Here is a 14044-nt window from a genome sequence, read left to right on the forward strand (position 1 = left end):
TTCTTTTCAGATTCCTTTTATAGAACTCACGACATGAATTATTTAACTATAATGCATATTCAATTTGATATCTTATTAAGTTCCGAAATATATCATTGCACGAAATTTTTTGATTCACTTGCGTTATTTGCATATATATATGGAACTGATATGAGAAATTAATTTTAAATTTTAACTTCTTTTAACATTTGGATCATTCTATTATATTTACAGAAAGGAACTAATATTTAAAAAAATGATTTTCATCCTTTTTCAAAAAAAAAAACAACATTTAATATTACTTTAAGGATGTTGTTTAGGGATGTTTCAGCAATGATCGTTCATCACATGCACAGTGCTCCAAAAGAAAAGAAAAAAACAAAAACGCACCACCCTGAATAACTTTTAATGTAATGCTAGTGATTAGAAGGAATGACCTCAAATATGCTAATTAATTAGTTTAGACGATATTTTATGTTACGAAATCAGACACAAAAACGTACTTTCTCTGAATACAAATACCTTTTTTTCGACGATTTCTTAATATAGGGGATAGCCGCAATCTGGGAAATATGGTCTCAATAGTTTGGACCTCTTATGTTAATTTTACTTTTTACGTGTTTTATCATATCTCGGGACTTTTCTAATCGAGTTGAAACTTTTTGCACACATTTATAAGATTCGTTCATCCATAGACATGTCCATGCAAAAAATAACTTTTGGTAAGCATTTGTTACTTTTTATTTAATTTAAGAATGGTAAAAAAAATTTGAATTATAAGGAAGACAATTTTTTTGCATTATTTTAAAAAGTGTATGGAAAGTGCAAAATTTGAGCCAAATCAGTCGAATGGTTCCTGAGAAATCAAATTTTATTTGTCTGACTTTTTTTGAAATTCAATTTCTTAGGAGCTATTTGAACGATTTCGCTCAAATTTTGTATTTTGCCATGTGAAATTTTTTTTTAAATGATGGGAAAATTGTACACCTTACAGCCCAAAATTTTTTCGACCATTCTATAACAAATTTAATAAAAAATAATAACAAATATTTCCTGAAATATATTTTATGCATGGAATTATCTTTAGATGAATGAATTTTATAGTTGTGTGTAGTGTTACGGTGTTTAGAGACACAAACTAACTAGGTTTATTAAACAGTGATCATTTTTATTTATATATAGTATATTGTTAACTTTTCAGTGGCAGTTAAATGTCTCACTTACAACAAAATTAACAAAGACATCTAACATATATCTCCTGAATACCTTAGATAAAGACAATGAAACTATTCTATAATTGTCGACACAAAAATAATGTAGAACGAACAGTATGAAAACTTAAATAGCTGATAGAAAAGAAATGTAATGTAAGTTTTCTTTATCGTTATAGACATCTAAATTCTCTATGAAGGCATTGGCTTTCCCAGAAAGAGCATTGCCTACAGAAATTTTGACAGTAGGTTTAAAAACTGCTAAGCATAAAATAGTTTTAAATGCAAGTTAATGAAACATAACGGAATAATTTTAAAAAAGCAAATAGAATATTAAATGAAATTAAGAAAATCAAAGGAAATACCCAAATAACTTTTCAACAAAATTGATCTAATGTTAAAAAAATATGCCTGTAATATAATTTTGTTTTAAAGCTAAAACTTTTTTAAAAAATCAGTATTGTGCCTCAGTTGTGAAATTGTTCGTCTGTATTCAAATATACATGCATTTTCATTCTTAAAAATAAATAAATAATAGATATTTCAATATAAAATGAAATTATATTTTAAAAAAAGGGGATAAGAATTTCTTTTAAACTAAACGGAATTCGAAACAGAATAATTTATTTCTTAAATATAATTCCATATTTCAAAAATAGGGTTTGAACCTAAATGACTAACAATTTCTCTCAATAATAAATGGCCACAGAACTGCAGCAATTAAACAAATAAAAACAATTAGAAGAGTTACAACTATGCGATTTCATTAACAAAAGAAAACAACAACACATAAATAAAAATACATAAAGACAACTAAATAAATTGATAAATAAACAAGGTGTATAAAAATAGAAGAGTATGAAAATGAAATCTTTTAAAACCTTATCCAATCTAAAACGAAATTAAATTTTATTTCTCAAATATAATTCTATTTTGAAGATAAAATTTAAAATATCACGTATTTAGCAGAAATAGCTTCTTTTTCTCCCTACCCCAAACTTTCCCGTCAGTAATAAACAGAATTAACATTGCCCATAACAAAACAAATGAAAGGGTATTTGCATCTGCCCCCAAAAATGCAAAAGCAATTTGCTACTGGAAAATCAAAAGGCAAGCCATAATGAATTTGATGTAAATCCCCTCAGCCGAGAGGGTTCCTTGCCACAATGCGGTGAAGGAGTAATTAAGAAGTTGTTCCGAAACTTCAAGTGAGAAATGAAATATTTCGAACGGTTAATTAACTTGTTAATGGATATAAGTCCCTTGAGATTTGAATAGAAGTGAAATTTCTTTGTTAAATGAGTTCAAGATATAAATTGCACGCATTTATCAGTATGCTTTAAAAAGGTTTTAATTATCTTAACTTTAAATTATGATTTACTTCTAAGATTATGGTTTTAGATAAATTAAGTGGAAAAATCATTTAAATAATGTTTTCAATTATTTTTTTATTAGGCTGGTTAATTTTAATGCAGATAAGTTAAAGTTATTTTATGTGGGTTTTTTTCTATGAATAATTTTACTCACGAGTTATATTTGTTGAATTGCATTGTTTAAATTCTGTTTATTTTATTGAAAGCGATAAAATAGAAATATTTTAAGACGTAAGTTGCGATATTTCTGATTCTGTAAATAGTTCAAAATGACGAATATCTTCAAATGGTTAACTATTTATCTAAATTTTTATTTCTTGCACATTAACCCTTTAATGAGCCATTTATTTCTAGTAAAGGTAAATTAAAGTATTTTTGGAATTGAATTTGACATACGAATAGTAATTGACATGAGGGAAAAAAAACTCATTTAGCTTATAAAAAATTAATTTAAATTTTAATGCCATTTTTCTTTGGGTGGTAAGTATATTTACCACGACCTATTAGGTACTGATTGACGTTTATTTTTCGTTATTTATAAAATAAATTTTGTAAATGCTACAAACTTCAAAAGGAATTTTGTATTTTATAACTTTTATGCGTTTTCTTAAACTAACAAATGGTTACCAATTTTATTCAAACACACTTCAATAAAGCTAAAGTTATTAACAAATGGAAACCTAAATTAAAAGTGATAAAAAAGTTCCCCATGGACTTTAAAAATTGGCGGTAAGTATACTTACCACGGCTTTAGAAAGGGTTTGTTTGCCCCAGAGATCATACTAATAGGTTGAAATTGCTTTTACAGGGTTTTAGCTTTCCTGAATTAATTATTAGGAATGTATATTTAAAAAATCTTATTTGACGAGGACGAAGTTGTTATGTTTGGAGTACCTGATAAGAATAAGGTATAATTATAAAGATATAATTATACCCAAAGGTATAATTATACCGTATTAATAAGGTATAATATATAAAGTATAATTGAGGTATAATCATAACTTAAACAGCAAATCTCTAAGAATTGTATTAAGAATTAATACTATTTTAAACAAAGTGTAAAATATTTTTAAAAGTTATTTTCAAAAATTTTGTTTTTGGAAAAGTCTTTAAAATTTTTCACGTCCAACGTTTCATTAACATTTCTAAATATACAACACTACTTCTCTCTTTTTTCTAGACAATATAACAATCGTATTAAACATTTAATGAAACTTTTAAATGACTGTTACTTATGTGACTTTCGAATGAATGTAACTCGTGCTACTTTTGAATGTAACAAAATTACCAACACATCACATAACATTCTATATATTTTTTTAAAAATTGACCATGAAATTGAGGAATTTTTCACAAATTGATCTTTTGCACGATAAAAAGAAACTAATAAGCATCTCTGCATATAAATGTCACAAATTCACAAAAATATTACAGTGTTGTGCAACTATTAATAGAGGCGATGTTAAGGAGAATGTATCATATTAAGATTTGTTAAAATTATATTATTTTTATTTTATCTAGTTTTGTGATATAAAATAACAACTGACAAAAAACTTTTATTATCAAGGGATTTTACAACTCTGAAAAAAAAACGACTTTATTGCTACCCACCGATTCGGAAGAGGCTGAAAGCGGTTTATTTCGACTTCTCCTCGACCTATTCCTCAACTCGCCGATGAAGATCGCATTCAGATTAAAAACTATGTCAGTGAAAAAGTCACTACAGATAACATTGATGATGAAATCTCACGTTGGGAAAGAATCTACCAATGCAGCTTTCGAGAAGCAAAAAGACCCGGCAAGGATCAAGAAATCAGCGCAATTAATGCAGCCAGGAGTTCCTATCAGTTAAAAATGCCTACTACACACCTGCCAACTCTTCCGGATTTTCCCAAAGATTTTATTTTCATATTTAAAGTGGTAGTAAATATATACTATTTTCTCTGCTATAAACTTAATTTTTAAATGATTTTGATCACCACTATTCTTACAAAAATTAAGCACATATATTAATATGCGTTACTATCATGGTTGTCAACTTAAGGTTTCTCAAATACAACGTATTTGTTTGCTTAAAATTGAAGTTTTAATTCCATTTTAATACCACTGGGAAAAATGATAATGGAAAGGATTAAAAGTTGGCAGGTATGCTACTAGATCTAAAAGAGAAACGGGCTGCTGAGAAAACCACCGTCGAGGCTGAGTCGATTTCAACGCAGAGCAAAACAACGAAGCTACTGGTGAATCTGAACCGACAGAAGCTACGATGGTGGAGTCTCAACCTACAGTTCCCGACCCCGAGACCTCCACTGCAAGGAAGAAAAAGAAGAAGAAGCGAAAGACAGTACAAGTCATTGAACACAGCCGAAGCCCTGCTACCCAGACCGAAAGCAGCTCTTCTTTTAATCCTGAATTGCAGCGGGAACCCGCCGTCCCCTCACATATGCATACCTGCCAACTTTTAATCCCTTCGAATATCATTTTTCCCAGTGGTATTAAAATGGAATTAAAACTTCAATTTTAAGCAAACAAATACGTTGTATTTGAGAAACCTTAAGTTGACAACCATGATAGTAACGCATATTAATATATGTGCTTAATTTTTGTAAGAATAGTGGTGATCAAAATCATCTAAAAATTAAGTTTATAAAAGAAAAAATAGTATATACTTACTACCACTTTAAATATGAAAATAAAATCTTCCGGAAAATCCGGACGAGTTGGCAGGTGTGCATATGGAAACTACGATTGAGAACATCACTGACGTTCCAGTGCCTGATACTACAAAAGATAAAGTCATGCCAGTGAAAAAAAAATTTCAAATCAAAAATCACCAAAATTGTTCAATTCAAGAAGAGATAGGGCGTGGCCTATAGGCCACTCCCACTATTCCTTGTCATCTCACCTGAGATAGCCAATCCCGAGAGGATCTACAGCATCGAGAAAATCGGACGGCATTCGTTCAGAACTGAGCAGTTTCGAGGCGGCAGCCACAATGCGACAGATGTCAGCTTTACTGCCATGTTCAACGTACTTGCACCTTCACCCCAAGATGTTTGAAGTGCGCCAAGAAACCAAGAGATGTTCCCGCCAAATGCTGCAACTGTTCGAAAACCCACACTTCGAATTTCTCTGGGTGAGAGGCCCACCCCAGTAGAAAGAGGTACATGGATAAGATCTCTCCTAAGAACTCTGCTAACAGATTAGTCTCCTTGGTTAAGGAGATCCAAGAACTGTTGAAAGATTAGGAGGCCTCCAGCAATCTCTCCTAAAGGGAATCTCTCCCTCTCAGTGATGCCACTACATCAAACTCCAGTCAACAACTTTTTCCCTCTAGTTTAGAAATATTCAAGTGCTTCAGAATTAGACTTTTCTCTTTCGTCGCCCCTGGCGAATAACTTCGTTGAAGTGGCAAGTGCCGAAAGGCAGGGACCACAACAAAAACATCTATATTAAAGCATTAAAAGTGCTTATGTCATACTATACCTTTTAAAAAGCAAGTAAAAACAGTTAAATATTTGCAAAATTTACTTTGTAGTTATTTACAGTGTTAAAATTATTTTGGCGTGTGTTCGGAGCAGTTGGCATCTCTAAATATAGCTTTTTTTCATGGAACAAAAGCGCAGTATATCAAAATTGTCCAAGACAATGTACTAAAGTGTGTTTTTTTTACATTAAAAAAAATTATTTTTTTGGCCGTTATTTTTTTAAAAAAAAATCTGTGCATGAAGGGGTTAATAAACTATATTTATACTCACTACTACTTCTAAATAATTCAAAGGCGTATGTGATACTCCACTTTGCAACAGTTAAATCGTGTTGAGCCTATTTCAAGAGGTTGGTCATAGACCGAAAACCATTTTTTAAAATATTTTGTCGAATCCGGAGCAGTTAGTATCTCTGTTACATATAAATGATTTAAAAGTTTATGTGCATCGCCACTTTGTGCCAGCTCTCTCCTGGTGAGGCTTTTAAAATATTGGCAAAATTACCAAAAATTCTGAAATCTTTGATTTTTAAATGTCTACCACTGTATAAAATGTTTCGCAAAAAGCGTAGTAGTTGGCTGGCATGAAGGTCGCACTTACCAATACCATGACAGATTAAAATGTTCTATCTAAATTTGCAGTTCTGGAAAGGTTCTTCCGATGCTTATTTTGATCGATCCGAAATTTGCATGGGTAAAAAAGAGCTTTCAAAAAGCCTCAAGCACTATCGTTTAAGCTGAACCAGTAGTTCTGCCATGCAAAATTTTCCAAAACATTTGCTGTTAAAAGAAAAATTGTTCGCAATTAGTTAGAATAGACATTTTTCCATTATGATCAACCTCTGTAAGTTTTTACTGAAAAGTATGAATAATTTCATTAACTAACCTAAGGTAATGAAAGGGTTTATTTCTATAAGGTAATGAAGGGTTTATTTTAAGGACTCACATTTAAATTATAGTCATAATTTTTTTTAACAGATGTTGTATGTTATTGTGGACATATCTGCAGAGTGAAAGAAACGTAACTGATTTTAAATGCTTCAGGATTAAGACTAAATTGATTAAAATTTTGTTTGTTTCTTTCTCAAAGAATATCAAGATGAGAAATAAAAGAAAAAGAATTATAAGTAACTCACAAGGAGGAGGTGTTGTTATTTCTTCCGTATGAGATGGCAACGGACAAATGGTTTTGGAGTCACAATTTTTCTGAGGTCTTGGCATCTCGTTATGATCACAAAGTTCACTATACTGGCTTTTAGTATCGCGGCAGACAACAGCCCGAGTTTGAATGCCTTCCCCACAAGTAACAGAACACTGCAAATAATAAATAAATAAATAAATTAAATAAATTTTTTTAGTAAAAAATATTTACCATTACGCATCAATGCATAAACAATTCGACGAAATGTTTTATTTGGTAGTAGCTATCAAGTAGGATTTATTAAACGTTTTAGTCATATATTTTGAGAAAATTCTTTTCTTGCATAAAAAAACTTGTTCTTGTTTATGTGTTTCACTGGTAAAATTGGTGCTTTACAGTAAGAGGAAAATGACCCACCAAAATATCTTCACACAAAGGGTTTGTATTTTATTATCTTGTTCATATTTTGCATGTACTAGCGCTGTTTAAACACCCGTAAAGATATAAATTTGACAGTAAGAGCATTTCATATCTGGCTTGTTTTCGAGACAAATAAAAAACCTTGATTACTAAGACTTAAAAGTTATAATGCATTTACAGGAGTTGGGCAAAATTAGGGAAATATGCTAACTCTATGTGAATAATCTTTCTCTAGCTACAAATATTTTGAGAAATATTGCATGGCAAAACTTTGGGAACAATTGAAAAGATCATGCTTGAAGTTTTTAGAAATAGTGTCCTTTTTAATCATGCAAAATTTGGATCATCTGCGGAGCCGATGGTTGCGGATTCAAATCCCGCTCAGGGCATGGATGTTTCTCTCNAAGGACTCACATTTAAATTATAGTCATAATTTTTTTTAACAGATGTTGTATGTTATTGTGGACATATCTGCAGAGTGAAAGAAACGTAACTGATTTTAAATGCTTCAGGATTAAGACTAAATTGATTAAAATTTTGTTTGTTTCTTTCTCAAAGAATATCAAGATGAGAAATAAAAGAAAAAGAATTATAAGTAACTCACAAGGAGGAGGTGTTGTTATTTCTTCCGTATGAGATGGCAACGGACAAATGGTTTTAGAGTCACAATTTTTCTGAGGTCTTGGCATCTCGTTATGATCACAAAGTTCACTATACTGGCTTTTAGTATCGCGGCAGACGACAGCTCGAGTTTGAATACCTTCCCCACAAGTTACAGAACACTGCAAATAATTAATAAATAAATAAATAAATAAATTTTCGTAAAAAATATTTACCATTACGCTTCAATGCATAAAAAATTCAACGAAATGTTTTATTTGGTAGTAGCTATCAAGTAGGATTTACTAAACGCTTTAGTCATATATTTTAAGATAATTCTTTTCTTGCGTAACAAACTAGTTCTTGTTTATGTGTTTTACTGGTAAAATTTGTGCTTTACGGTAAGAAGAAAATGACCAACCAAAATATCTTCGCACAAAAGGTTCGTATTTTATTATCTTGTTCATATTTTGCATATACTATCGCTGTTTAAACACCGGTAAAGATATAGATTTGACAGTAAAAGCATTTCATATCTGGCTTGTTTTGTAAGATTTTGTAAGATTATGTAAATAATCTTTCGCTAGCTACAAATATTTTGAGAAATGTTGCATGGCAAAACTGTGGGAACAATTGGAAAGTTCATGCTTGAAGCTTTTAGATATGGTGTCCTTTTTAATCATGCAAAATTTGGACCAACCGAAATGAGAAGAGGAAGTTAATATATATTTTTTTAAATTTTAATGTCGCAATTAGGAATTCAATTTAGAGGATTGCATTAGTTATATTAGAATACTTTTTTACTTATAGTGGCATTAAAAATGGAAAAAAAGCTTTGAACTTCATATGCTAATTTTTGACGAGGAAAATTTTGCATGAGTAAAAAGGTCTCCGTTTCTAAAAGATACAAACATGATCTTTTAAACTGTGCCAACAGTTTTGCACCATGTAAAATCTTCCGAAACATTTGTTTCTAAAAGGAAGATAATTTTATACAGAGTTTCATACCTGCCAACGTTTAAGTTCTCCAAAAAGTTTTTTCGTAGTGGCAGTAAATAAATCAAGAAATATTATAGACAATTCGCTTTTCACTATCATTTAAAACACAATAAGATAGCCAGCTAATCTTCGATATGTAGGTTTAAACTATTTAAAATTATATCAAATAAAATTTGTTAAGACAGGAATCAAGCATGAAGGCAAAGACTTTACTTTTTGAATTTATTACCACATTAAAAATACGAATAAAATGTACGGGAAAATTCTGAAAAGTTATAAGGTATGCAACTATGAAAGAAATTGTTTTTAAATATTTTTTACCAATCCCTGTAAAAGACTTTTCCAGCAATGGAATGTAACTGTCAATAACTCTAGGTAATGAAGGGCATTTATTCATTGCGATAAAAAGACAATAACTTCACAGCTAGTCTATGAACTTTTCCGGTAAACAAACAGCCCTAATATACTGAAATTTGTAAATTAATTTAAAAATAGATTTTGAATGCATACAAAATTATTAACCCTTTGCACTCTGGGAACTTTAAAATTCTGTTTGAACTAATGTAGACACTTAACTTGGAACTGCATTGTTTTTCGGGTCACCTGCACTGGGGTGCGTATCCCCTGTGGAAAAGTTGTTATTGCAAAAAAAAAGTAAAATACCTGAAGTAGGGGGTTTACATGATGATTGGCGATACAAAAAGAAATAAAAAGTTAAATCTAATTCTCCTAAGTGATTAAGTTTAAAAAGGAGAAGAAAAAAAACTTTAAAATTAATAATACAGTCTTTTAACTTAATTTATAAAATTCATAAGATATTGTGGCTTCTAATTATTAAGATATAATTTTTTTTTATTTTTGAAAGGTGACTTTTAATGTCACTTCAGAAGTGATATCAGAGTGCAAAAGGGTTCAATTAAAACTTACAGCCATAAAAACTACTTACAGGAGTCCACGGTCCTTGGAACCATCTTGGACATTCTTCTACTGTACACGATCTTTCAGTAACTGGCTTGTGCCGCGGACAGAATTCAGTTTTGACATCGATCCGGGATCCGTTGGGACCTCCCTGAACGCAGAAGACTGGGCGAGACTGGACACCCGTCCCGCACGTTGCGGAGCATGGCCCCCACTTCCCAGTGTCCCACCTGAAATGTATTGATGGAAATAATTTTTCTGCTTGCATTGCGCACTTTTTTAAGGTAACGTTAGTTATAAACATAGCCAATAAATATGGCAATAACAGCTAAAAAACAATTTAAATAATTAATTGTTTTTTTCAGTGATCATCAACGTATTTTGTGGTATTAATGCTTTATTTCCAATATTATCACCTAAGAGAAGGTTAAGTTCTTGAGGTGTTTAAATTTTACTTGATAGAAATTAAATATAACAGTATAATAAATAAAATAAAGATTAATGGACTAAAAAGGCGCGCATAAAAGAAGACAAAGTACTAATAATCATAATTTCGCGATTTTTCTATAAGATATCAGCTTGAAAATAATACTATTTATATTATAAACTTGCATAAAAACTGCAGCTTTTAGAGAAAAACCGAATGCAGAAGTGAAATGAGAGTTCTGCAGGTATTTAGGATCCCTTCAAAACTCGCACGAAACAGAAATCGAAATTAAATGTTCCCTGGTGCAATATCAGTATTTCAAGCGTAATATGATATTGTGTGATTATATGCTTTTTTAAAACAAAAGTGGTAGTTGCGTGAGAAATTATTATTTCTGCTTAAACACAAATTATTTATCTTTTTTTAAAAAAAGTCTTATTCACATCACTACAAAATGTTGAGCAAACACGAGGTCAAAAGAGAATTGGTTAATAAATAATGATAGTAGATAATGGAATGGATAAGATAGAGCATTGCATCCCTAGTAAATAAATCTTTTAACTCTATTCTTGCTAACAGTACTTTAAGCCATTTTTCAATCCAGCTTTATTACCATTTTTTATTTTAAAAGGTGTCATGATTTACCAGGATAACTAACTGTTCCTTGTCTGTTAGATCATAGGAACTCTCCTATACCTATTTACAATTCGGACTTTCTAGATAATGATTACACACAAAAGATGGCAGCATGCTATGCAGACGACACAACACAGATGTGCAACTCACGACAACGTAATTATGTCATCAAGGAACTCCAAACAAGATTGTATGACATTAAAATTGATGCTGCCGATTGTAAGCCAAGATAAATCAAATCACATTGCTGTCAGACAGCATAACCCATAAGTACAAATAGCAGAAAAATTACACCTATTCTCAGAAGAAATACCTACGGCTATCAAAGCCAAGTATCTTGGAGTTAGTGTAACATACAATCTAAACTGGAAAGAGCATGTTGAGACTACTTTGCCAAGAAATACGAAACACACTCATCAATCACTAAAACCAATAATGTCCCATTAGTCACCAGTCAAGACTAACTCTTTACTGCAAAGATCTGCTCTACATCACGTGCATGTGCCGAATCATTACTTACGCCTCATTTGCATACCTGCCAACTTTTACGCATTTGGCGTAAAATTTTATTTATATATTTAAAGTGGTAGTAAATATATACTATTTTTTCTTTTATAAACTAAATTTTTAAATGATTTTCATCACCACTATTCTTAAGAAAATTAAGCATATATATTAATATGTGTTACCATCATGGTAGGCAGCTTAAGCTTTTTTCAAATACAACGTATTTTTTTGCTTAAAATAGAAATTTTTATTCCATTTTAATACCACTGGGGAAAATCATAATGGAAGTTATTAAAAGTTGGCAGGTATGCATTTGCATGGGCAACTGCAGCTGCATCTCAAAAGTTCAAAATTGATATCTTCCAAAACAATTAACCACGATACATGTTAAACGCACCGAGATACATGACTAACGAAAATATACACAAAAACACTATGCAACTAGATAAACTCGGTCGTTACATTGAAAAACTGAATGCATCATTTTACAGCAAAGTCTAATGTTAACTGTAACACCACTAACTTCAACAAGAATTTAATGCTAACACGTAGCACTAACTTATTTCAACAAGAACTTAACAACAGAACAACCAAAGATAACTTTAGTCACTTTAATAGTTTTTTTTCTCTAGACGATATTCTTGGTATCATTTACAAACATCAAAGAAGATTTCAACATGCCACGAGAGATTTGTTCTCAGGAACCTCTATCTCCATTTGACTAGATATTAATTTTAATATTCAATTTAGATATTAATTTAAATATCCACCGATAAATCAGTTGGTGCTGCCTTCGGTTGCTGAGATGTAAAGAATAATTAGAATTGTCTATTAGAGAACTTGGTAAATTTTGCTTTTCGGTTTATAAGAATTCCAAACATATGTATGAGGCAATCTCAAATGAGTAGACACCTTTGTACATTACTTACAAATCTTGAAAACTTGAATATGCCGATTGCTTTCCTCAAATGTTGCTTTTTTTCTTTCAGCTACACCATTAGAATTCAAATACCTTATGTTCTTATATATTATGATATCGATCGTAAAATTAATAATTGAATTGGCAGCGAAGCGGCTTCGTCTGCCCACCTAAGAATAATTATCCAATTGTCCATTAGTGAAATAGATAAGTGTATAAGACATAAGTAATAAATTCAAAATTAACTTACACAATGGGACATGGATGTCTATTGCAATGTTTTGCTTTCGTACGCGGACGGATTGATAAATTACAAAGTCTTGGGTCTACTTCTTCGTTGGTTTCTTTGTTACGACATGTTGGCTCGGATAGTTGGATACCTAAAAATAAAATCTTACATTTGGTTATTTTACACAAAGCGTAATTATAAATCTGAAAAATTGTCCTTAAAAATATTTGCTAATTATTTTGAAACTTAACAAATCAACTTTACCAACAGACAATGTATTACTTTGAACTTACCAAGAACTATGGCTTTGGATGGATAACTTACGTTGACTTTAGATAAGAACTAAGTGATTGGTTTCACGAATGATGCAATGAAAAAAAAGTTTTTCGTGTTAATTCCATTTTCTTATTGTCGTACCTGCTAATTTATATGTTTCGTATGTAATGTAAAAACTTCCTTGTCGAAGCACAATTCATGTTTTAATATTTGCTTTTTGGTTTAATTAATTTGTTTTAAAACGATTTTAACCTCCGCATATAAATTATCCAAGAATATATTATACATTTAAAAAAAATTTCAGATAACCTTAACCATGCAGAGACATTCTCCAAGTACTGGAATGCTCGTGGAATTAGAAATTTTCTTTTCAATTTAAGTAATTTAATTGCGCTTTGATTATTATTTCATTACAACTGCTTAAAACTTCTACAAAAAGTGTAAAAGTTAGCTGACATAGGTAATTGGTTTGATTAAAGGTTAAAAAAATATTTTGAAATGACTGTATGAAAATTTTAAAATAATTTTCAACTGGAGATTTCTCTATATGTATATAGAAGTTCGACAAAAATAATATGAACACTTCTATGCTAATTTTATGGAAACAATCTTTGTTTTCGCAGCAAATGTTTTGGAAGATCTTATATGACAAAACTGTTGGCACAATTTGAAAGATGATGCTTGAAGCTTTTAAAAATAATGTCCTTTTTAACCCATGTGAAATTTGCATCGACAAAAAGAATTTTAAAGCTTTTATCTTTTACAATACCACTATAATTAAAAAAAAGCTCTCTATTCTAAACATTACTATCCTGTAAATTGTTTAAAGGAATTTAAAAGAGAGTTATTCGCTTCTTCTCCTCATATTTTCCCAACGCCTTTTCATTCTGCTGTGAATTCTACACTGGTTATCATAAATTAA

The 14044-nt window shown here is 30.7% G+C and overlaps 1 protein-coding gene across 1 annotated transcript in view; it reads right to left on the reverse strand.

Annotated features, from left to right (window-relative positions):
• LOC107449716 (protein madd-4) overlaps window positions 1–14044 on the reverse strand; it is a 121265-nt gene that overhangs the window by 49247 nt on the left and 57974 nt on the right. Inside the window, exons 6-8 of the mRNA XM_071185804.1 lie at window positions 12868–12997; window positions 10157–10358; window positions 8216–8393 (exon numbers count right to left, since the gene is read on the reverse strand). Of these exons, the coding sequence (XP_071041905.1) occupies window positions 8216–8393; window positions 10157–10358; window positions 12868–12997 (510 nt within the window). The remainder of the gene's footprint in view (window positions 1–8215; window positions 8394–10156; window positions 10359–12867; window positions 12998–14044) is intronic.

This window comes from Parasteatoda tepidariorum, chromosome 9, assembly GCF_043381705.1.
Source record: "Parasteatoda tepidariorum isolate YZ-2023 chromosome 9, CAS_Ptep_4.0, whole genome shotgun sequence".
Lineage (NCBI taxonomy): Eukaryota > Metazoa > Arthropoda > Arachnida > Araneae > Theridiidae > Parasteatoda > Parasteatoda tepidariorum.